The sequence below is a fragment of the Mustela lutreola genome, chromosome 17, assembly GCF_030435805.1.
Source record: "Mustela lutreola isolate mMusLut2 chromosome 17, mMusLut2.pri, whole genome shotgun sequence".
Classification (NCBI taxonomy): Eukaryota; Metazoa; Chordata; class Mammalia; order Carnivora; family Mustelidae; genus Mustela; species Mustela lutreola.
In genome coordinates, this window is record NC_081306.1 from 38672610 (window position 1) to 38697615 (window position 25006).

Below are 25006 nucleotides of genomic sequence, written 5' to 3' on the forward strand. Positions count from 1 at the left end.
ATGTGACTCTTGATCTTGAGGTTGTGAGTTCGAGCCCCACGTTTGGTGTAGAGATTACTAAAAAAAATTTTTTTTTAAATCAAGATAAGGGACACCTGGGTGGCTCAGTCGATTAAGCGGCTGCCTTCAGCTCGGGTCATGATCTCAGCGTCTTGGGATGGAGTCCCACATCGGGCTCCTTGCTCTGCCTGCCTTTCTTTCTTTCTCTGCCTGCCTGTGCCCACTCGCTCGCTCTCTGACAAATAAATAAAATCTTTTTTTAAAAAATCAAGATAGGGGCACCTGGGTGGCTCAGTGCGTTAAGCCTCTGCCTTCAGCTCAGGTCATGATCTCAGGGTCCTGGGATCGAACCCCATCGGGCTCTCTGCTCAGTAGGGAGCCTGCTCCCCGCCCGCCCCCCCTCCCCCGCCTGCCTCTCTGCCTACTTGTGATCTCTGCCTGTCAATAAATAAATAAAATCTTTAAAAAATAAAAAAATTTAAAAATCAAGATAAAATACTGTTTTCTCTGTACTAATGGTATGAATGGGCAGCTCTTGCCTGTAGTGGCAAGAAAGCACAGAGTTTCCCAAAGCAAAGGTTAGCAGTAGCCTACATGGGGATCGAATCAGTTTTATTAGTGGTAATTGGATATGACTGTGGGAAGTCTTAGCAACCTTTCGCTTACTTCAGGTTAGATAAGAAGAAAGCAGTACATCTAAGCTCCCCTCCATATCAGGTTTCCCTACTGTTAATATCACATGTTAGTTACATTTGTAACATTTGTAATGACTGATGAGCCATGAGCCGGTATTGAACATGCTTATTACCTAAAGCCCATAGTTTACAGTAGGGCTCTACTCTTCGTCCTGTGTAGTTCTGTGGGTTTTGCATAATGACATGTATGCACCGTGACGGTGTTATACATGATACAGTCACCACCCTGAAATCCCTGTGCTCGCCTGTTCGTCCCTTCCCTTGTCTCCCTAGCCCTAGCCACCATTGCTCCTTTTCTGGGCTCCATTGCCTTTCCTAGAACATCATGTAGTTGGAATTGTAGGTGATGCAGCCTTTCCAGACTGGCTTCTTTCACGTACTAACATGCATTCAGACTCCTCCACGTCTTTTCTTGGCTCGATACTCTCTTTAGTGCCGAGTAGTATTCTCCTGTCTGTTGTACCACAGCTTACCTCGTCACCTGCTGAAGGACCTCGTGTTTGCATCTCGGTTTTGGCAGCTGTGAATAAAACCGCTGTGAACGCGGTGTGTGGGGTCTGGGGGAATCCCTGGGATTGTGACGGCAGGGTTGTGTTATGAGACTGTGTTTAGCTCTGCAGAACTACCAAGCTGTCCTTATGCGATTTTTATTTGTGCCTCTTTGTGAAGCTGCCCCCCCACCCCACCCCGACCTTCTACCCTGCACTGCACCTTCTGGCTGTGGGGAAAAAACAACAACAATTAAACAGGCTTGATGTCCCAATGTGTATTTTGCACTATCATTCAGTTAGGCAGGAGAGAAAATCTCATTGTTCATTATTAATATTTCATGATCGAGGTAAAAATGTATATGTTTTAAGATCTCTAAATACTTGTTTAAGAGTCAGTATTTATTTACAAATTTCATATGACATTCAAGAAGAGAATTTGATTTTGATTAGCTTTTTTACATAGTGATAAATATTATCCTATTTATAGACAGGAAACTGAAGCACAGAGAGACTAGGTGAGTTGTCTGTCATGGTTACAGCTGGTGGAGACAGGGACCAGCTTTGAGACGGGTAGTCAGGCTCCTGAGGACTCTGTGAGGTTGCCTCTGTATACTGTATTGTGTTCGTGGCCTGACATGTCTGTAGCCATCTTTGTAGCAGGGCTTCTCAAATTCCAGCGTCCAACAGAATCGTTCAGGAAGCTTGTTAAAAATGGGGAGCCCTAGGCCTCATACCCAGAGGTTCTGATCCGATAGGCATGTGATCGGAACCCTAACTTAGACCCCTCCAGGAGCTGCTGATGGGCGAGGCCAGCAGACCATGTGTGGGGAACTGCGCTGGAGAACGAGCCAGAGTCCCTGGTTTCAGATAAGGAACCCTGAGAGCTGGCCAAGTCACCCACTCTTCTGTGTGGTCTTACTGGGTTGGGTCAGGGAATGAACTGTCCCTAACCACAGCCGTCCGTCCTTGGGGGTCAGCAAACAGTGACAGCTGTGGTTGGCGTAGTGGTCGTCAGAGGGGGTTTCTCTATGAGGACAGAGGCATCGGTGGGGGCGGGGGCTGACCCGTGTGATGCAAGACAAAGCAGTTCGCCTTAGGAACTTGCCTGGAGCGCCCTGGTCTCAGCGTGTGGCTGATTTTATCTGTTACTTTTGTATTGTGTAGACATCGTGCCCTGCCTTGTCCAGTGATGGATGTGCAGATCCGAGGTGGCCGGGGACCTGGGAAGAACAGCCGCAGGACACGAGGCAGGCATGGCAGTGAGCCCATCTGGGACCTGTGTGTCCCTCAGGTCGCATTGTCCTCAGGTCATCCTAGGTGCATGCGCATCAGTTCGGGGAGCCGGTGGCAGCTTCCTAGAATGTCGCTTTTGTGTCCTTTGCAGGAAATGTATTCTTCCTTCTCTTTATTGAGGAGTAAAAGGGACTACTTGGGGCTCCTGAGTGGCTCAGTTGGTTAAGTGTCTGACTGTTGATTTCATCAGGTCGTGATCTCAGGGTCCAGGGATGGAGCCCCACATAAACACGTTGAGCTCCATGCTCCGTGGGGAGTCTGCTTGAGACGCGCTCTTTCCTCTCCCTCTGCGTCTCCCCCTGCTCTCGTCCACACACACTCTCTCTGAAATAAATAAAATTAAAAAAATTTTTTTAAATAAAGGGATTACTTATCCATAAGTAGATTTCCAGGGGCAGTAAATACAGTGCTCCCATGTTAAGTGTGCATAGAAGTCCAGGTGTTTTACACGTACATGTGTGTAGACACTTGTGTAACTGCCACCCGGATCAAAATCTAGAACGTTTGCAGTGACACACAAGGCTCTTCTGTGCCCTTCCCCATTCAGTACCTTCCTCCGCTTTCCAGAGTATCCGTTCTCCTGATTTCTGGGACTGCAGTTGGATTTGTCTGTCCTTGGCCTGTTCTGGACACATCAGTGGAGTCCTACGAAGTAGAGTCGCTTGTGGCTGGCTGCTTTTACTCGGCGTAATGTTTTCAGGCATGGACCCATGCTTCGTTCCTTTTTGTGGCTGAATACTACTCCGTGTGTCGGTGGTCCACACTGGGTTGGTCCATTCATCTCGAGATGGACATCTGGGTTGTTGCTGCTCTGTGGCTGTTGTGCCCAGTGCTGCTGTGACATCCACATTCCACTCTGTGTGCACCTGCGCCCCGATGCTCTTGGTAAAAACCCAGGAAAGGGGCTAGAGGGTTGTGTGCGGACTTCATGGTTTTTTGTTTTGTTGTTGTTGTTATTTTTGAAGAGTTGCTGAAGTGGCTTCAAGGCATATTTTGAATGAGTTTCTTCTCTGTATTATTTTCTCCTTTGGGTTTAAACACTTGTTATTTTTTCCAATCTCTGGGGGTGAATGCTTAGCTTATTTTCAGCTTTTTTTCTAAAATAAGCATTTTCAGTTGTGACTCCGGGATTTCCTAACACACAAGCACTGGTATTTTCTTCATTATTCTCACCTCAGAATTTTGTCACTTTATATCTTCTTGGATCAATGCATTCTTTAGAATGGTGCTTCTAAGAATGGTGCATTCTTTAGAATGTTTGTTCTCCAAACAAAAAAAAAAATTTTTTTCCTGGTCACTGATTACTCTTTCTATCGGAATTATTCTGTGGTCAGAGAATGTACTCTTCACGATACCAGTTTTTTCCAGTAAGAGTTCCGTGCAGGGAGCCTAAAGCACGCCAAGTATTTGGAGCAGGAGGGGAGAGCGTAATCCAGAGAACTGGGTAGCCAGTAGCCCTGGGCTCTGGCCTGGGTCTGGCCTTGGTCTCCAGAATGCAGTCACCAAAGGAATGCCTCCCTGGCGACCCCTGGAACCACTGGTTCTGGGTATGTCCCCAGCTGCGATGGTCCCCCAGAGGCTGAATCAGGAAGCCGCTGCTCCTGCAGTGTAGCCTTCGCAGTTCCTAGGGTGCTGGAGCCCGAGCATGAGAATGCTGTTCCAGAAAACCCTCCGTGTTCACATCCTTGCTGACCAGCCAGGAATAAGGTGGGAGGAGGAGCTCCCGAGAATCTGGGTTCAGCCCCCTTCATCCTTAGCAGCCTAAATGTAAAGGAGTCTGGGAATGTAATGTCCAGTTTTCAGAGAAAGGCACCTGCAGAGGTTGGATCCACCCTACCAGCGCTGGGAGGTGTACTGACTTGTTCTGACGCAGTGCGCAGTCACTGGGCTTGAATGTGCCACGTGCCCTCGAAAAATGTGTGTGTGTGTCCCCGCCGTCAGGTACGGGGATCTGATTGGATCTCCGTCTCCATCACTTGTAAGGGGCCTCATTATTTTCTGTACCACTAAGAATAAAAATGCTGCCAATTGAACCAGACTTCATGATTTCTTATCACTTAGAATTTTTCATTTATACTGATGGAGTGCTTTAAACTTATTTCAACTTTTTAAAAATAAACTTTTCCATTGTGCATTCATATAAAAATTAAGATATGACCAAAAAGTTGGTCAGGGTATTTCCAAAACTTCTTCACAGAGTCCCATTCTTCAGACTTACTCTATGGAGAGTGTTTGTGATTTTCTGCAAAGCCTTGTGCTCTGTCCCAACTGAAGGCATGGGTGACGCAGCATTCTGAGAAGAGGGCTTCTTTGTCGTCTTTAGGATTTTTCAAATTCTGGAAGTTTTTATGCTGTGACTTTGGTGATTTTACCAGAAGGTATCAATGAAAGGTTTGAAGCAATAACCAAGCAATAACCTTTTATCAGATGGCTCTTAAATTGTATGTGTGACAGAAACGTCAAGTTCAATTATGCTTATAGCAATAAGAAGCATATTCACAGATAAGGCGGTGACCTATATATGTCATAGCTGATTTCAAAGATGTTAAAATATGAAAAAAAAGTGCACCTTAAAATTGTTGAAATACATTATGTCCATTAGTTCAAGCCTGTGAATTGTGTTAGTCAAATCTGTATATTTCCTTTTTTTATTTTTTGGGAAAAATGCAATTTTTACATATATGTCAGTATCTGCTTTATGTATTTTGAGCCTATTTTGTTAGTGGCAAACAAATTCAGTCTTGTTAGTCATGTAATTAAATGAACCACAGTATCTAGTGACTGTCTTCGATTTCGTATGTTACTGTAGTGGTTCGTCTGGCTGCCCTCACACCTTCAGTCATTACAGATTCTGTTCTGCGTGTGCCTCTTGTAGAGAACATATAGTTGGGTTTTTCTGAGTCTGTGTTTTGAAACTTGGTCCTTTTTTCCATTTATGTATGTTGTAAATATATCAGTTATTTATTACTGCATTATATAACAAAGTATTCCAAAGTAAATGGCTTAAAACGAACACTGGTCTGTTTTGTGCCCCTATTCTGTGAGTTGGCCGGTGGTTGACGGGCATCTCTAGTCTGGGTCCCTGCCTGTGGTGGCGTATCAGATGAGAGCCCACAGTCTTCGTTTCTTTTCTTTGTATGATCTCAATACTTCAGTAGTAGCTAGGAACTCAAGCTAATTTAACCTGTTCTTTTAGTGTTACAAGGTAGGTATTATTTCTATGTGGGTTAAACCACAGCTTGTACAGAATTCCTGTGGAATGAGTCAGCAGGACCAGTTGCCAAGCCCAGGCTCTGCCCGTGTCCTGTGTGCTCCGTGGAGCTGGTCCATCTCTGAGCGGACCGAAACTCTAAAACACAAAAGCAAAACCAAAACAACGAAAAACCCAAATGAGGAAAAAAAAATAGTATTGATTAGTAATCACAGTAAAATTTAAGGGTAAGTGACATCACTTTCAGTGAGGCCTGGGTAGCCAAAAATGGGGGGTTGTGAGTTAGCTGCCTGTGATTATTTGAATTCTATTTTATCAACTTTTTATCAAACTTTGGTGCAATGGGTAATTTATTAGATACCACATTGGACATATTGTGACTAAAACATAATGAGGGTTTCTGCCTGTGGTTCATACTTGGGGACCGTTTTTGTTGCCTGGAAGAAGTTGGAGAGCCACTGATGCACTTTAAGGAAGGGAGAGAGAGAGAGAGAGAGTGTGTGTGTATGTGTATCAGGTTTGCAAGAGTCCTTAGATATGGGGCACCAGGGTGGCTCAGTAGGTTAAGCCTCTGCTTTCAGCTCAGGTCATGGTCTTAGGGTCCTGGTATTGAGCCCTGCATCGGGCTCTCTGCTCAGCAGAGAGCCTGCTTCCCTTCCTCTCTCTCTGCCTGCCTCTCTGCCTACTTGTGATCTCTGTCTGTCAAATAAATAAATAAATAATTTTTAAAAAAGATTTTATTTATTTATTTGAGAGAGAGACAGTGAGAGAGAACATGAGCGAGGAGAAGGTCAGAGGGAGAAGCAGACTCCCCACGGAGCTGGGAGCCCAATGTGGGACTCGATCCCGGGACTCCAGGATCATGACCTGAGCTGAAGGCAGTCGTCCAACCAACTGAGCCATCCAGGCGCCCATAAAATTTTTTTAAAAAAGAGTCCCTAAATAGTTACAGTAGTAAACCAATCTTCTTAGTAGATTGGAATGTTAGATAAGTGGATTATTATTTCTAATTTGAAAATTAGAAAATACTTAATTTTAGAATACCATCTGCTTATATTTTAATGTGATAATCTTCCATATTAGTGTGAGAATCTTCCATTTTTCATTGATTCTGATTTGTTAATTTTCCACATTTTAACATCTCTGAAATGGAGGATTCATCTTCCACTCGATGAGGTCTTTGATGTTATTGAATTTGGTAAAGTAATGATTCTGAATTTCTTGATGTAATACTGCTTACTCTATTTCAGTGGATTATTTTCATAGTTTTTAAATAGTGATGGTTGTAAGATATCATATAGCTTTAATTTATCAGTCTACCCTGAAATGATATTATGCCACTTTACATCTATGATGAGGACCTTAAATCACTGTACTTTGATTTTTCCCTTCCCAGGGAGAAATTAACCTAACACATTTGTCATTATTTTTGCTTTTAACAGTAACAATAAATCTTTTAAAGAGACTCACTCACATCATGAGGGAACAGTGTTTACTCACATAGTTACCATTAATAGTACTCTGTTCTTTTATGGAGATACAGATTTTCATCTGCTATAGTTTTTTTCTTCTCCTGCCTGAAGGACTTTCACATTTCTTGAATTCTTTCAAGTTTTTTATGTCTGAAAATGTGTTTGTTCTCCCCCCAACCTTTTTTTTAATAGTGAGAGAAGCAGGAAGGGCAGAGGGAGAGGGAGATAGAGAATCTTTTTTTTTTTTTTTTTTTTTTTTAAGATTTTATTTGACAGAGAGAGATCACAAGCAGGCAGAGAGGCAGGCAGAGAGAGAGGAGGAAGCAGGCTCCCCGCTGAGCGGAGAGCCCGATGCGGGGCTTGATCCCAGGACCCTGGGATCATGTCCTGAGCCGAAGGCAGCGGCTTAACCCACTGAGCCACCCAGGCGCCCCTAGAGAATCTTTTTTAAAAAATTTACTTATTTTAAGGCACCTGGGTGGCTCAGTGGGTTAAGCCTCTGCCTTCAGCCCAGGTCATGATCTCAGGGTCCTGGGATCGAGCCCCGCATCTGGCTCTCTGCTCGGCGGGGAGCCTGCTTCCCTTCCTCCCTCTCTGCCTGCCTCTGCCTATTGTGATCTCTGTCTGTCAAATAAATAAATAAAATCTTTGGAAAAAAATTTCTTATTTTTAGAGAGAGAGCATGAGTGGGGGAAGGGGTCAGAGGGAGAGAGAGAATCTTAAGCAGACTCCCCATTGAGTGTGGAGCCTGACATCGGGCTCAATCCCAGAATCCTGAGATCATGACCCAAGCTGAAGTCGAGAGCGGAGCCCGCTGTCTAACTGGCCCACCCAGATGTCCCAGAGAGAGACTCTTAAGCAGGCTCCATTCCCAGAGCAGAGTCCAATCGGAGCTTGATCTCACAGCCATGAGATCATCACCGGAGCTGAAATCAAGAGCCGGATACTTAACTGACGGAGCCACCCAGGGACTCCTCCCCGTCATTTCTGAAAGATATTTTGCAGGGTGTAGAATTGGGTCTGGGTTCTTTGCAGAGCCATTCTAGGCAGGAGGTAAATCTAGTCCCTGTTAACCCCATCTTGGCTGGAAGCAGATCTCACTTTCCTACTTCAGTTAAGTTCAGACAGTCCTGAAGCCAGAACATAACATCTCACCACCTGTGGTTTTGCTGATCTCCATCTGTGTAGACTAGAGCAGGAGAAAGGCCAGAACCTAGCCCGAATTCCCTGAATCTGCCCCTGATGCTCCCAAGGAAACGTCACTGGAGCATTTTTGTACTAAGATGGGGAATTTTTGCCTTCTTTTCCCATAGCCTTTCCTTTGTGAAAATACTTACATTTGCTGAAACCACACCTGCTCCTCCGTGGCTAAACGACTCATTCTGCTTTGGAGCTTGCAGTGATGATCCAGTCCTGGAGTCCTTCCAGCCTCCCCGACATTCTGCGGGTGGGGAACTGAGGCCCGGGTGGTGAAGGGCCTAGCTCTGTCTCTGGGAAGTCGGGATTCTATTTGGAAGCACACGATAGGAGCGTTCAACGGTAAAGTGACTTGACTGAAATTTGCCAGTAATTTCCAGTTAATTTGCCTTTTTGAAAAAATTTTATTTATTTGACAGAGACACAGCAAGAGAGGGAACACAAGCAGGGGGAGTAGGAGAGGGAGAAGCAGGCTTTCCCAGTAGCAGAGAGCCCAATGTGGGGCTCGATCCCAGGGTAGTGGGATCATAACCTGAGCTGAAGATAGATACCTAACGACTGAGCCACCCAGGTCCTCCAATTTGCCTTTTTTTTTTTTTTTAAAGACTATTTATTTGTCAGAGAGAGAGAACCAACGGGGGGAGCAGCAGGCAGAGGGAGAGGGAGAAGCAGTCTCCCCCCTGACCAGGGAACCCAGTGCAGGACTCAATCCCAGAACCCTCCGCCTAACGCCTAATTTGCTTATTTTTTATTTTTATTTTTATTTTTTTTTATTTTTTTAAAGATTTTATTTATTTATTTGTGAGAGAGTGAGAGCGAGCACAGGCAGACAGAGTGGAAGGCAGAGTCAGAGGGAGAAGCAGGCTCCCTGCAGAGCAAGTAGCCCGATGTGGGACTCGATCCCAGGACGCTGGGATCATGACCTGAGCCGAAGGCAGCTGCTTAACCAACTGAGCCACCCAGGCGTCCCAATTTTTATTTTTTTTAAGACACGGGTTTTATTGAGGCTGGAAGGGAAATTTTTATCTTATGTCCGTGTGTGTGTGTGTGTGTGTGTGTGTGTGTGTGTGTCTATCCACGGATTAGGTTTTCAATTCAATAGGACCAGCTTTTTGAGGAAGGGGAAAAAAAAATCAACCGTGAGACTTTTCTGTTTGATCCTATCTAACGGTGTCAGCAGGACAAAATGATGGTGACGTCAGGCAGCGGATGCAAACTCTTCTGCCGCCCTGGGTGCTGCGATAACCAAGGACGCCTGCTCTGCGCACCGCCCCGGGGCTGGCGAGCACCTGCGTGTCAGCAGATTCTGCGGCTGCGGCTGCGGAGTTATTTTGGATGCAGAGAGATGCTGCTGGAACTCCCCCCCCCCCCCCAACAGCCGGAGCCAGAGCTGAATGCCGGTTTTCACTGCACATCTTGGGTGTCAGGAGAAGGCGTGTAGGATAGTGAGGTAGTTAAGTGACAGGATCTGGGCAGAGATCGGTCTAGTATTTTATCACGTATTTCTGTTCCTCTTACTTCTTGATTCTTGGTAATGCACGAGGGAGCGTCCCACGCTTTCCTGTTCATACTTCAGCCGAATGCCCCAGTAGCCAGGGACCGTAAGAGATGCTCCTTGCTAGTGAATACCAGAACTTTCTTTTTTACTCTCTGCTGTGAAGGACCTCAAACCCTTAGAAGATGAAACGGACGATGGATACCATCAGTCTGTCATACAGGCTTAACGATTGTTGTCATTTGCTCAAATTTTTTTTTTTTTTTTTTTTTTTTTTTTTTTTGCGGAAGTATTTAAAGTACATAGTATCCTTACAACCCTTAAGCGGAACAGCGTGAAGCTTGAGAATAAGAACCTTATTCTACATCTCATCCCACCTTACAAATCGTTTCTTTCTTGTAGACCAGCAAAATCTGGTCGGAAGGGGTGCCTGGGTGGCTCAGTGGGTTAAAGCCTCTGCCTTCGGCTCAGGTCATGATCTCAGGGTCCTGGGATCGAGCCCCGCATCGGGCTCTCTGCTCGGCAGGGAGCCTGCTTCTTCCCTTTCTCTCTGCCTGCCTGTCTGCCTACTTGTGATCTCTCTCTATCAAATAAATAAATAAAATATTAAAAAAAAAAAAATCTGGTCGGAAGTGCTGGTAGAGTAGATGGGCAGTACTTGATCTGTTTAACCCCTTGGGGCCTTCCCGGGACAGGAGAAGGTGCGCGTCAGTGGAGAGTTGAAGGGTGTGGGTACAAGCTTGAGGGTCTAGTGTCAAATCACCCCGGTGTGCTCTCAGCCAGCCCTCCTCAACCTCGGGGCCGGCGGTGGACTCTGAAAAGAAAGGAAAATGTCTGTTGAGGATGGTGTGACCGCCCTCGCCTTGCAGTCTTCTGTTCCTCTCCCTGCATGGAGGGCTGAGCAGAAGAAAACCGAAAATAAGAACTCTTTGTGGCTTCTTGAGGGAAGGGGATCTGGCCAGCGGTTTTGCTTCTTTGCCCTTGACCGTTGGTTTTAATGACTAATGCACTTGGTCTCATCCTGCATAAGACAAGATCTTTCCCTGGGGCCTGGGTGGCTCAGTGGGTTAAGCCTCTGCCTTAGGCTCAGGTCCTGATCCCAGGGTCCTAGATGGAGGTATCCCGCTCCCTGCCTGGTGGGAAGCCTGCTTCTCCCTCTCCCACTTCCCCTGCTTATATTCCCTCTCTCCTGTGTCCCTCTCTGTCAAATAAATAAATAAAATCTTAAAAAAAAAAAAAATAAAGATCTTTCTCTGCTTTAATTCTCAGGGTTGTCGTAACTACTCCGTGGAAGAATGGAGTCTGGACGGTCACTCAAGGGCCCGGAGCTTTGCCTGGCTGCTTTTTACAAAATGTTTTCATTAAAGATTTAGAAATTAAATTTTTATTTGAGAGCAAGATGAGTATTTGTTCTCAAAAGAGCGTTCCTTTGGAGCATATACTGCTCCTTTCGAAGTGTCCTGTGTGTCCCTTTCTTGCCTCCTAAGAAGTCAGACCGCTTTGAATTCCGCATTTATTTTTCCAGCGATTGTCTTTAGTGCGTCACTGTGTATATATTTGTATTCCCAAACAACATAGTTTAATTTTTTTTTTTTGTTTCTGAAATTGATAGCGTTCCTCTCCATATTATTTTCTTGAGATGATCTCTTTGTGCTTGTGTGTGATGTGTTTTTTCCAAGGTTCAGGGGTCTCTCGCCTGAACGTGCAGCGTATATTTCCATCTTCTCTCTTCTTCTACAGAGAGTGCTTCTTCGACATTACCGTAAGCATCTCCTGTTGCAGCCACCGAGCATGTAGTATATACACCCCCAAGGGTAAGACGAGCACTGGCCCACCGCATGGGCCGTCTTCGGTAGGGACAGACAGCACCAAATGGTTTTCCAAAGTGGTGATGCCAGTTTCCACTCTGAGCAGACTTCTCCTGTCTCCCTCTCCCAACCCCCATCTCTCCCCACCCCCGCTCGTGGGTGATTGGGACATGGCGTGTGTTTTCTCAGGTTTTTACATTTCTCAGTCATGTACGCATCAGTCCGTGGCTCCGCAGGGCCACCATCAGGGGAGATGAGTGTCACCCTGGCTTCCCACGTGTCTTGCTCCCCAAGGTGTAACCACCGTGACCTCTTTGTGTCTGTTCTGGTATTTGTCCTGCATGTTGGAGGCTGAGCCCAGGAGAGTGCGGAGCTGGAGGTTACTGAGAGCTCTGAGTGCGTCAGGAGTCCTTGTTGGCCGGTTTCTATGTGGGGTGATCTAGGGGTGCTGGGTGCTGATGGACCATCCCCCCAAACCAAGTCTCTTTGCATCTAAAGCTGGTCTGATTCTGCAGAGAACAGCCTCCTGCCTCCAGCCCAGGATGGTGCAGGTTGGTGAGGGCGGTTGCCAGTATCCGGGGATCCCGTGGGGAGGGGACAGGTGGTGGTGGGGACGGGGGTCATCCCTGCGCTCTCGTGTGTGGGGTGAGCCCTGGGCCTCCTGACTGACTCAGAGATGAGCAGTCTCCTGTGGAGCTGCAGGAGATGAAGGGGTCCCGCAGTTCTCACACGGCCCCGTCCAGTCCTCTCCACAGCTCACTCGTCTTCTCAGTCCGCCCCCAGCCTGACCTGCTGGCTCCAGTCCCCAAGCTCTTGGACACTTGAGGAGTCACGTGATGCCTTGGTGGCCTCCGACTCCACCTCTGGCTTCAGATTCTTCTTGCTCACTTGGGTTAAGCAAGTCACTGCTGGTCACTAGCCTCAAAACATGTTGTTTCGTTTTCCCCATTATCTTTGTCTTTAGGGTTTTTGAGTTTTAAGAAATTTCCTTCCTGTGGTTCCAGGGAGCTCTGCCGCCACAGGAGAGCTCTTAATAGAGGTCTCTCCCTGAGATTTGAATTTGCATTTCCCCGAGGGTTAAGAGAGCTGATCTCTTTTCACATGTCCGTAGATCCCTTTTCAATTTTGTGGCTGTTCAAGGCTTTTGCCCATTTACTACTCTTGGTTTTAAATTCTCTGCCCCTTTTTTGTCAGAGTTCTATATTCTGGATACCAACCCTTTGATGGTGTTTGGCTTAGCTCTCTACTTCATGGTGTGGAATTTTGGTGACCAAAGGAAAGGGTTTTAGTTTTAATGGTGAATTTATTGATATCTTCATTTGGGATTTACATTTTTTCTATATTATTTAAGAAATCCTTTCCTACTCCGAAGCTGGATACATGTTCTCCCCTAGTCTAAAAAATTGTGGTGTTGCCTTTGGTTATAAGCCTTTGTTCCACTTGAAGCTGGTCGGAAGCATGTGTGATGATAAACGGGGATTTGGCTTCAGTTTGTGCCCAAGGATAACGGACGCATGTCGCGCAGCACGTGTCAGCCTGTCTGTGTGAGCCGTGCTGTCAGCTCTGCGTTACCCGTCCCTGTTCGGGGAGGCTCGCCTGTGCGGGTAGACGGAGTTCATCCATTTTTTGTTACTGCATGGGATTCTGTTTTAGAAGTATCCCGCAATTTATTTATCATTTGTGGATATTTGGGTGGTTGGTTCATACTTGGGTACAAACAAGGCTGCTATGAGCCTGTTACACGGGGTCTACGTGCTGGGGCTCCTGTGGGGCTCGATGGCTCCGGACCTGCTGGCCTGGGGTACGCCCGTGCCCATCCTCACTCGCTGTTGCCAACCTGAGCTCCAGACCGGTACTAGTCTAACTGTTTGATTTTGATTTTCTTTTTTTTTTTTTCCAGTGCCCGAAGACCTCTCCTTAGAAGAGAGAGAGGAACTCTTAGACATTCGTCGAAGAAAAAAGGAACTTATTGATGACATTGAGGTAAACAAACAAACCGAAAACTCCCCCTAGTTTTAGGTTTTAGGTAAAATAATCAGGTAGCTTCATGAAAAGGAGAAGACTAGGCATCTCCTATGTCTGTGCGCTAACGCATGAAGGGAGCCAAGAGGGTTCCCCACGTTGGTAAAGCAGATGGGCCTCGCCGGGCAGGGTGGCCTCGGGTGCACGTCGAGAGGCCACGGAGCTGGAGTCTGTGGTAAGCGACTCGTGACTCCAGGGTCACAAAGGGCACGTATAGACAACGTCTGCAGTCCCCAGACGTGTGTTATCTTAGGTTGAATAAGTCCCCATTCGTGTGCCAAAATCCCAGGCACTAGAGCCCGCCGTCGCACTTCTGGCGCACGGATAGGCTCTGAATGAACTTACAGACTTGTCTCGGGGTCTGGCCGGGCCCCCGCGCCCCCACGGGCTGGTGGGAGCAGGATGATGGGACGTGGGCCAACACCAGGCTTGCCAGTGTCTGTGTCCTCAGAGCCCGTGGTGGCAGGGCCTCCCCAGAGAAGCAGCGGCACCACACCACCCCCGAGGGTCGCAGTGTCTGCGACCGTGACGGGAGGGACTCAAGAGACTAGGCCTGCTTGCACGTGGGGCTTCTGTGGGCACGTGAGTCGGGTGTGTGGCTCCGCCTCGGGAAGGGCCCTCAGCGTCATCAGGCCGGAGCGAGTGCGGCCTCGCAGCCACGTGCTGCTGGAGCATGCCTCGTCCCTCCTCAGCCCGCATCTGAGGTCTCCGCTTCCTTGGCGAACCAAATAAGTGTCCCAAGTACACATTTCCTTGTGTTTGAAAGGTAATTTGTGGGACTTTTTCTTGTAAGGTTACCCTTCATTCATGTAAAAATCACTGTTCCCCAGAATGGGCGTTTTGCTCGAAGAGTAAGGATGTATTTTAAGGCTCATGGTCCTAGTTGAACATTAGCAAGAAGAGCCCCTGTGGAGGCCCAAGTCGCCCTAGTGACCGCATCTTCGAGTTGAGAACACTGAGGCCCAGAGGGGTTAAGAGGGTTGCCGAAGGTCTCTGAGGTAGTGAGTGGTGGAGCCACACGGGGGGACATGGGAGCCTGTCCCTTCTGGTGTCCTTGGTAGGTCCAAGCGCCCCCAGTGAGTTCGGGGCATTCTGCTGAGGGCCTCCTGGGCTCTGTCCATGGTGCTCAGTCTCGGGCACAGACTGGTGGCTTGGGACCTGACACTGGTCTCAGCTTCTTGGCCCTGGTCTTTCCCCAGAGGAGGGGGAGACCATGGCTGTGAAAGTGGGGGTGGGGGCAGGGACTGAACAGCCGCAGTGAGCTAGCTGAGGGCTCCCTGCTTCCCTTTGCGGTTGTGTTTTACACGCAGTCTAGAACCTGCCCCGGTGACCCGTCCGAGCTTGTTCTGGTGACAGGCGGACGGATGAGAATTGTGCTTTCTCCTGAGTTGGGGTCGCTCCGACTGGATGGAAAGTACTGGTGTTTCTGTCCCCGGGACACCCACCTGAGGCGTCAGGGAAAGCTCCTGTCTGGGAGACTGGACTTTGTCTGAGTCTCGGAGGCGGTCAGTAGGGAGCCCCCCCCCCCCCAAAAGTCGGTCTGCTTTTTTGGCAGAGGCTGAAATATGAAATCGCTGAAGTGATGACTGAGATTGACAATCTGACTTCAGTGGAGGAGAGGTAAACAGTCGGCGCCACACCGTTGAGCTACTAACCTCTTCTCTCCCCACCTCCGCTGCCGGGTGACCTCAGCGGGGGCAGGACGGTCGGGATCGCGAAGTGGGGCGGCCATTGGGGGGCTTCTGGTGCCTCGGCTCTCCACCCCTCACCCCTTCCTGCTCTCTGCAGAGGAGTCGGGTGCTGCCCCGGGGTCCGCGGGTCTCTTCTCCCTTCCCTGGAAGCACAGGGTTAGCCTGGCAAGAAGCGCCTCTCTGTACAGCAGGGGACGGTGCTCTCCTTAAATCGCTCTTTGTCATTGTCAGCTTTTTCTGAAGCAGGAATCAAGCGTAGGGAAGAACCTGGCAGCCACGCGTGCCACCTCTGCAGTGGGGGCTAGAGGGGCGGGGATGGGGGGCAGTGGGGGCAGGGCAGCCCGGGTAGTCTTCTGCATTGAGGGGCTGGCTGGGGAGGCTGCGTGCCCTCCTGCGCTCAGTGCAAATGTTCATTCGCTAACGACTTCTTAACTGTTTGAAATGCGTAGCAAAACTACCCAGAGGAACAAGCAGATAGCTATGGGGAGGAAGAAATTCAACATGGATCCCAAAAAGGTAAGTAGACCTGCCAATGTTCCGGCCTGCGAGAGGTTGCGTGCGTTACCAGTTTGATCGGCTCTCACTCTGGACGGAGGTGGTCATGCCCCCTCGTAGATACTGAGAGTGGGAGTTAAACTGGTGTTGTGTAGGGGCTGTCGGCGAGTGGGGTGCAGCACAGGCATCCGTCGCCCTCGTCCCTGGACCCGAAGACCATTCTTTGGGTGTGAGGCTCCAGGTGAGGCCAGGCCCCGGCAGCAGCGGGCGTGGGGAGGCCCTTGGTGGGGCCAGGCTGAGCCGCGTGTCCTCCCGCTGCAGTGCGGCCCCGGGGACCGTTGGACAGGGCTGCACCCTGCGTGTCTGCTCAGGGGTTAAGTGGTCCAAGTCTGGGGACTTTGCTCCTTCTGTTCACTTTCGAGAGCAGATGTGCGCGTGAAGGGCCGGGGCGCTCTCCCATTGAAGCCGGCACCAGGTCTTCCCTTGAGTTGGATTTGCTAGCAAAATGCCTGAAAATAATGAAACCTGCAACACGTAGGGGCGTGTCTTTGAGGTTGAAGCAGACGACGCAGCAGAGCCTGTAAATGCTTTCTGGAATGCTGGGCTTGGCCGCGGGACCATTTGGTTCTGAGACAGAAGAGTGGAGCTGGGCCAGCCACCTGGGCTCGTGGTCCCGGAGAGGAGCACCATGTCCCTGCACAGCTGACTCCATTCCGCCATGCTCTTGAGGTGGCAGTCACATCACACACCTTCCTTGGCATTTTACTTATTTATTTTTGGCATTGAGCCTCTGTGCTAATTAAGGTTTGTTCGTTCAGCAAATGTCGATTGCAAGGACTGCACTGTGCAAGGTGTGAGGTCTGCACACTTGCCTTTCCAGGCGTGAGCGCGGTTGCAAATGGTATGTAAAGAAATGGCTCGCCAGCGTGGCTGCTCCTAGGCCTCATGGCGCCGGAGGCTGGGCTTTGTTCAGCTGGTGTCCTCCGGGCTCTGCGGGCTCTGCGCGCTTCCTGTCGCTTCCTGACTCTCTGTGTAGGGGCATCCGCGGCCCCAGATTGGAATGCAGCACGCTCCAGAAGGATTCTGTGAATTTGGTAATGACGAGATTTGGAGTGAGAAGCGTTTTGTTGTTGTTGTTTTTCCTTTCTGGAGGAGCTGAGTCGACAGAGTTGGCTTAATCAGCAGATAGGATAGGCACTGGCAGCGTCTCAAGAGGCGCTTCGCGGGGTGGGGGGTGGGAGTGGGGGGGATAACGTTTTGAAAGCCGGACCTTCAGTTATATGGTGCAGTGCGGGATAGCACCTTGGGAACGTCCACGGCCTCCCCACGCAGCGTGCAGACACACTGGTGTTTCGGGGATGCCCCCCCTCTGCCCGGCGCCAGCCTGTCCTCTAGTTCTGCGCTCACCAGGTGTCCACCAAGCAGTGCGGTCGGGAGGGCCGGGTCACGCTTCCTGAGAACTTGCCACGTGTCAGCAACCGCTGACGAAGGCCTGGAGTCGGCACACCGGACCTCACTGGGTGGGCTCCGTGTTCATGCCTGGGGCGCAGGTGGCGGAAATGAGGCACAGAGCTTCTCAGATGTGCCCAGTGTCCTGAGCGGGGAATCCGCCGCAGACTCGGGCCTGTGACCACCGCACTTCACTGGGCTCCTGTGGGACCCTGGGGCTGGTTAGGCAGCACCCCCAGGAGTCCAGCCCTGCGGGATCTCTCCACGCAGCAGCCGAGTTACCTGCCTTGCCTGGCTGTGGCCGGCTGCTCCGCGGGCTTCGTTTTGCCTGTATACCCCTCCACCTGAGACGTTTTTAAGATATTGATTATTGGTTCTACCCCACAATTTGTTGGTGATTACTTACAAATTTAGCTTGCACATGGCCCTTTGCTGGGGGAAAATAATGAGAATTCCCTTGTCTTCTAGATGATGATGACACTTTGGCCGCTGTAACAAAATACCATAGACTGGTGGCTTAAGCACTAGACATTGCCTTTTCGATTGTTCTGGAGGCTGGAAGTCCGAGCTCAGGCTGCCAGCATGACTGGGTTCTGGGGAGCGCGCTCTCCTCACAGAGTCCCCAACTCGCAGAGAAGAGGCAGGAGAGCGCCCCCTGGTGTCTCTTTTTAAAAGGGCCCTGGTTCCATGAGATCGCGGCCCCGCCCAGATGGCCCCATCTGACCCTAACTGCCTCCCAGGGCCCAACTTCTAACACCGTCACCCTGGGGGTTAGAGCTTCAAGATAGAGGTCTTTGGGAGACACATTCAGTCCAAAACAGCACGGGGCGTTCTCACGTGCGGTGCGAAACGGGCTCGCATCAGAGACTTTCAGGCCAGCAGGAAATATTTGAAGTCACAGAGTGGTGACATTCTGGATGGGAGCTTCTGTTTCTGCAGGTACATGAGATACACAGGCAGCATTTGGGGTTATAAATGAGGAAGAGGAAAGGTTGATTCAGGGAAGCTGGAAACATCCTACAGCCTCTCTCTTTCATTTCCAGTTTCCTAGAAATGCCTTCAAAAATATAACATACGAATCTGTAACAAGCAGGAGTTCACCCAGTCGACTAGAAATTGAGGGAACCCTGGAAGATAAAAGATGAATGGTGGCCCATAGGACACTCAGGAAAGATTTACTCTGGAAGGGACAGCCACGTCAGGGGCTCCGCTCCCTCGGGCAGCACGTGTGGGGCGTGGGACCGCAGAAGGGACATCCAGACTGTTTACCCTTGGCTGAGCTTGTGCCGAGCAGCTGTGTGTGCCCCCAGGTGGGAGACGCAGATGTCTCTTCTCTGCTGGCCTCACCGAGGAGGAGGAGGAGGAAGAGAAACACCCGCTCCCAGAAACCAGCTTCTGAGCACCCCAGCTGGCCGCATCACCTGCTCCAGAAGCAGACGAGGTTCAGTTGGGCTACCAGAGAATCGGAAATACAAAGGTAATCACCCACCCAGGAATCACCAAATGGATGAGCTGCTTGACCCTGTGAAAGAGACATGAAATGCCACAGAGCTAACACAGGAGGAATCATTGAAAGTAGGGTGTTTTGTATATTATAAAGCTCATCAGAGATGATGGGGTGGAGGCTTATCCTTGGTGCAGGGAAGGGGAGTTGTGGAAAAGACGCGCGGAAGCGAAGAGCCAGCTCCCTGTGAAAACCCACTGCGCCGGTCTGGCATGGGCACACGGGCAGGGCAGATCGAGGCTCTCCTGTTCTCCGTTGCTCTGCGGAGAGCCGTGAAATGGTGGGAGGCAGGTCTGGCCACTGAGTTCATCGAACAAAAGTCCCAGGAAGAGAAAATAGAAGACAGATTGGAGGGTGAAATCCTGGAGTATTTCAGAGCTAGGTGAAGACAAAATCCTCAAAATCAAAGGGCTCACCAAATGCCAACTGGGATCAAATTTTCAGACACTGATCCATAGAAATATCCAAGAAATTACCAGAAAACTTATGGATAAAGAGAAATTCACTGACTTTCCAGGGAAGAAAGACCAGATTACCTAAGAAGAAACCAGGATCACAACAGGAACACTGGATCAAAGACAAAGGGAAACTTTTTCCAAGGTCTAAGGAAACGTGATTTAAAACCTAGAGTTCTGAAGAGGCTGGTGTAGATGTGGAAAAAACCAAATAAAATAATAAAAGCCAGCTGTCACCCGTGTGAGGAAGCAGGTGAAGACATTACAGATGTGCAAGGACTCACAGAGGGAGCTGCTGACAGGTTCCCTGAGCTCTAGAAATCGTGTTTGGAGCAGGGCGTCTGTAAACAGGACAGGAATCCAGGATGCGGGATTAAACCACTGGAACGTCAGTCAAGTCTAAAGGAGAGCTTGATTGTTGAAAGAATGTTTTAAAAATTAAAGTCCCAGAGGCACCTGGGTGGCTCAGTCAGTTAAGCATCTGCCTTCGGCTCCCATCATGATCCTGAAGTGCCAAGATCAAGTCCTGCATCAGGCTTCCTGCGGAACGTCTCCCTCTGGCCCTGCCCCTTCTCGTGTTGTCATTCTCTCTCTCAAATAAATAAATAAGATCTTTAAAAAAAATTAAAGTCCCAGATTACCTCAGTACAGTTGACCCTGGAGCAGCGCTGGCTTTGAGCTGGAAGAGTCCACTTAACCGTGGGATTTTTTTTTTTTCAGTACATACAGTACACTACTGGAAATGTATTTTCTCTTCCTTAAATTTTCTTACTAACATTTTCTTTTCTCCATCTGACTGTTGTAAGAATGTTACTGTAATATTGTGATACTATTATAAAAATAGAGTATATGAAATATGAAATGTGTTAATTGACTGCTCACGTAATGTGTCAGGCTTCCGGTCAGTAGTGGGCTATTAGTTAGGTTTCGGGGAGTCAAAAGTTAAATGCAGACTTTCGATGAGGGGCGGATATGAGGACCCCTACCCCCATACCCCCTGCGTTGTTCAAGGGTCAGCTGTTTGTAAGTAGCAAGGGAGGAGAGCAGCAGGTAAAGGTTGGGTAAGGTTTTGTAGATGTTCTTGGATGAGTGTAACTTTAAACATTAAAATTTTATTTATTTTTTTAAAGACTTATTTATTTGCCAGAGAGAAAGTGAGCACAAGCAGGGGGATCAATAAGCAGAGAGAGAAGCAGGCTGCCAGCTGAACATGGAGCCCAGTAGGGCTCCGTCCCAGGACTCCGGGATCATGACCTGAGCCAAAGGCAGATGCTTAACTGACCGAGCCGCCCCGGCGCCCTTAAGTATTAAAATTTCAAGACCAACCACTAAAAATAGGGATAAGATAGGATTTTAAATTACTAGGAAAAATTGCATAAAGAAAACTTAATTCAACAGAAGGCTAAAAAGACATAAGAAATACCTAGTATATGTGAAGGCTCGGAAAAGGAGTGGCGACAAACCAGTAGTCGCCGTCAACTTGACTGGGCTCAGTTACCTTTTATTTTTTTATTTTATTTTTTGTTATTTATTTATTTATTATTATTATTATTTTTTAAAAGCACCTTCACGTTAGGTTGAGGAAGCAGCGGTGAAATGCATTTGTGTTCTGACTGAGACACACTCACGGAACAGACACGGAGCTTGAAAACAAGGAAGTAGGAAAAGATATATGAGGAGTAATGGGTTGAATGGTGCCCCCTCCAGTAGATTCTGTGTTTGCTTTTATAAATGATATATTTTTAAAGACTTTGTCTATTTGAGAGAGAGAGCACATGCAGGGGGAGCGGCAGAGGGAGCGGGAGAAGCAGACTCGGCCGAGCAGGGAGCCCGATGCAGGATCAGATCCAGGAGCCCGAGATCATGACCTGAGCTAAGGCAGATGCTTAACCGACTGAGCCACTCAGGCGCCCCCTCCAAGCGATATTTTAAAAACATGAACATTGTCTAATGATCCTGGAACATTTCCTTTGTTTTATTAGCATTCAGCTAGCGCACTCGGTCGGGTCCCTGGGCTGCTGTAGTAGATGACCACACTCATTGGCCTGAAACAGCAGAGGCCAGAAGCTCTGGCAGAGTGTGCTCCGGGCCTCCCTCCCAGCAGGCCACAGCCGCTGGCCATCCCTGGGTTCCCCGGCCTGTGGACCCACCGTTCTGCTCGCAGCCTGCGCGTCCCGTGGACGGGGACGCACATCAGCGGCTCCCGCGTGCTCCTCTGCTTCTGCCTCTCCTTCCCACACAGTCCCGTTCTCCTTCGTAACTGCTCTCTTTGGCTCTGGCTTCTGGCTCCGTGTTCTCTTCCGGTCCCTGGCCTGGGCTCCCCCCGCCGTGTTTTCTGGTACCTGTCGGAAAGGGAGCTGGAGCTCGACTTGGGGCTCCTCTGGCTGCTTTCTGTAACCTTGAAGCATGGAAGAGTTGACCTTGGGCTGGGCCTACTTGGTCTTCTCAAATCCTGGTTTCTCAGGCTCTTGCATAGCCTCCCCAGGGAGCTCCCGAGTGTTTGAATTTTAGAGTAGGCCGTGAGCATCCAGAGCTCAGAGGAGCCTCATCCCCAGGCTCGTTCAGTTCCGGGCTGGGCCTAGGCTGTTGGAGTGCCTGGGACCTTGTGACTGTGGAAATTGCCGGGCCTCCGGACTCTGGGGACCGCTGGGAGGCTGGAAAGAGCACAGGGCAGGATGGATGCAAGCCTCTGTCAAAGCCCCCACCCCACCCCACCTCCGATGGTGTACAGCAGAGTCCCCTCAGCAGGCGGGAGGAGGCACGGGGACCTCACCACGGGACAGCCTGCTGCTGGGGTTCTCCACTGCTCGGCGTCCCCCCGCCCCCGGCCGGCCAGTATGAGCCGAGGACCAGGCCGGGGAGATCACCCCAATTGTCAGCCAGGCACCCATCCTCCGGGGAGCACCTGCTTCCACTCAGCCCTTGGCTGCAGGACCTTGGGCTGCTTTGGATGTTCTCTCTCCTGTCCCTTGCAGTTTGGTGGGGAGGGGCGGACAGCAGGGTCTGCCGATTCCACCTGCAGCTGGTCTGTGAGTCCTTGGGACTCAGAGTCGAGAAAGGCAGATCGGGGCTGCTTTGGCCTCTGACCTCTTGGCCAGGGATGTTAGGTGAGACTGTAACCGTCTGCCCCCTGCCCAGAGCTCCCCTCCCGCACAGAGCCCTGCCTCGCTCACCCTGGCAGCTGGGTGCCCACAGCGCCTTGTTTCTGGGGCCTTGCTGGACAGGCGTGTCCTTGGGGTCGGAGCACTTCCTTACGGCGTGTGCACGTCCTCTCACGAACAAGACGATCCCCGGGAGGCCCGGACTCATATGCGCTCCCACCAGAAATAGAGAGTTAATTTAGGATCATCAGACATACTGATTTTTTGGGTAAACTTCTTGAAGAACAGCATATGGTGCGCAAACTTTGAATGCACAGCCTGATGAATTTTTACACATTAAAATCCTTGCGTAACCCAGAGCAAGATGCGGTGTCGGCGTCAGGAGTGTCTTTCTGGTGTCTCCGCCTGGCGAACAGGTTCCACGCTGTCCGCGTAGAGCAGTGTGGAATTGAGGCGCATGTGGAATTGAGGCGCATTCCGTGCGGTCCTTCACGTCATCGTCGGACGCGTCGATGTTCTGGTGCATTTATCCTCTCTCGTGGCTGCGTCGTGTTCCCTCGTGTGGAATCTGCTGGAATAGATTTCTCTCTTTTGTTGGTCAGATGTTGTTGGGTTGTTTTCCCGTTTGGGGAAATTCTAAATAAGGCTGCCGTGGACATTGACGTGTTTGAAAAAAAATAACAAGGACTCTCGGAGGGACCCTGTGGTGTGAGGGAGCCCAGGTCCTGGGCACAGAGGGTGGTGGCTGGACAGTCTTCTCCGGAATTCGCAGAAACAGAGGCAGATGGAGGGCGGAATCCCCTTCTAGCTTTGCAGCCTGTGTTCGGAAACCAGCTCACAGGCTGGGTCAGAGGTCCACGGTCGCCCGTCTTAGGGCTTCTCAGGAGAGGGGCACAGCTGATTTGGGCCAGGGAGGTGCCTCTGCAGCCTTTCATTTCGAAGCTGTCACCTGAGCCCTTGAGGGCCTTTGTGGGTGTGGATTTGCGCGGCTTCAGCTCCGTGACACAGACCCGTTTCCGTGCTCAGCCACAGCCCACAGATCTCGTCAGTGCTGCTGTACAACGGACTATCTTCTCACACAGCAGATGTGGCCACAGGGTGTCCAGTGGCTCCCATGTGACAGGACCCTCCTCCCCTGCGCCCCCCCCAGCCCTGTATTCATCTGGGCCTTTCCCTCATCCATTGGCTGTGAGGGTTCCGGCCATCACATCTGCATTCCAGGCAGGAAAGAGGGAGAGGGAGCTGCTCACAAGTCCCTTTTGATCAAGGAAGCAATAGCTTCCCCGCGTCCTCTGTCTGGACATCTTTCCGACCAGGAACATGATTATTTAGCAAGGAATGGCAAGGAAAAAGGGGAGTTTGGGAAGGGCGTGGTTGGCCAACCATATACAACATGCTCCTCTCACACACAAAGCACATCATTCTCCTGAACTTGGGAAATCCAGTATCATGAGTACCTCTGCCTTTATAATCTCTAATATCTTCTTTGTGATTTTTTTTTTAAAGATTTTATTTATTTGACAGATGCAGCGAGAGAGGGAACGCTAGCTGGGGGAGGGGCAGAGGGAGAAGCAGGCTTCCCGCCAAGTAGGGAGCCCAATATGGGGCTCGATCCCAGGACCCTGGGATCATTCCCTGAACTGAAGGCAGACGCTTAACAACTGAGCCACCAAAGCGCCCCCTTTTGATGCTTTGTTCCGTAACCCCTTTATTTGTCTTTTAGCACATTTAGTTGCCAGGAAGGAATGAATGTGCTTTTCTCTGATGGACAAAATGTAATCCGGGGTGTGGGAATGAGATTGTCCTGGTATTTTTGCCGTGTCCCAGCCAGGGAGATCTTTACTCTAGATGTACTTGTGTCTTTGAAGGATGAGTCTGGGTGACCCTCCTAACCAGAGCTTCCTTTCTTATGTCCCTCCTCAGGGAATTCAGTTTCTAATAGAAAATGACCTGCTGCAGAACTCCCCAGAAGACGTAGCCCAGTTCCTGTATAAAGGAGAAGGCCTAAATAAGACCGTCATTGGAGACTATCTGGGAGAAAGGTAAGTTGAAGGAGAACCAGCAGCACAACCAGTGCCCACCCTCCACGTCAGGGTCTGTCAGTTACCTGTGGGCATAGGGGCGCACGTGCTGCTCCCCCCTACCGCGCTGGCCCAGTGCCGTCACAGCCTCTCCCTGCCCTTGTGGGGAGAGAGCTGCGGGCACTCTGGGGCCAGGCGGGGGCTGTGATCTCTGGAAGCTCTTAGTCAGGGAACCATGGCAGGACTGAAGCTGGGCTGCCCCTTCTCCCTACCTCAGAAAGCATCTTTTTTTTTTTTAAAGATTATTTGAGAGAGCGCATGCGCGTGTGTGTGGGCATGTGCGGGGGGGGGGGGGCGGCAGAGGGAGTGAGACTCCCAAGCAGACTCCACCAAGCACAGAGCCTGATGCAGGGCTCGATCCCATGACTCAGTGATCATGACCTGAGCTGAAATCGAGTAGGATGCTCAACTAACTGAGCCCCCCAGACGCCCCCTCAGAAAGCATCTTAGTCTTCTTTAATGATGTGCTCAGAAATAGACCAGATCTCTCAGTGGTTTTCTTTCCCCTGTTGCTTGGGGTAGGAGTGAAGGTGGGAAGCTATTAAT

General features: G+C 49.8%; 1 protein-coding gene across 3 annotated transcripts in view; it reads left to right on the top strand.

Moving 5' to 3' along the window:
* The window catches only part of CYTH3 (cytohesin 3), a 90487-nt gene that overhangs the window by 51116 nt on the left and 14365 nt on the right, over window positions 1-25006 (top strand). For all 3 annotated transcript variants that reach the window (XM_059155279.1, XM_059155280.1, XM_059155278.1), the window contains 4 exons: window positions 13563-13645; window positions 15240-15304; window positions 15825-15891; window positions 24303-24421. In XM_059155279.1, coding sequence (XP_059011262.1) covers window positions 13563-13645; window positions 15240-15304; window positions 15825-15891; window positions 24303-24421 — 334 coding nt within the window. The remainder of the gene's footprint in view (window positions 1-13562; window positions 13646-15239; window positions 15305-15824; window positions 15892-24302; window positions 24422-25006) is intronic.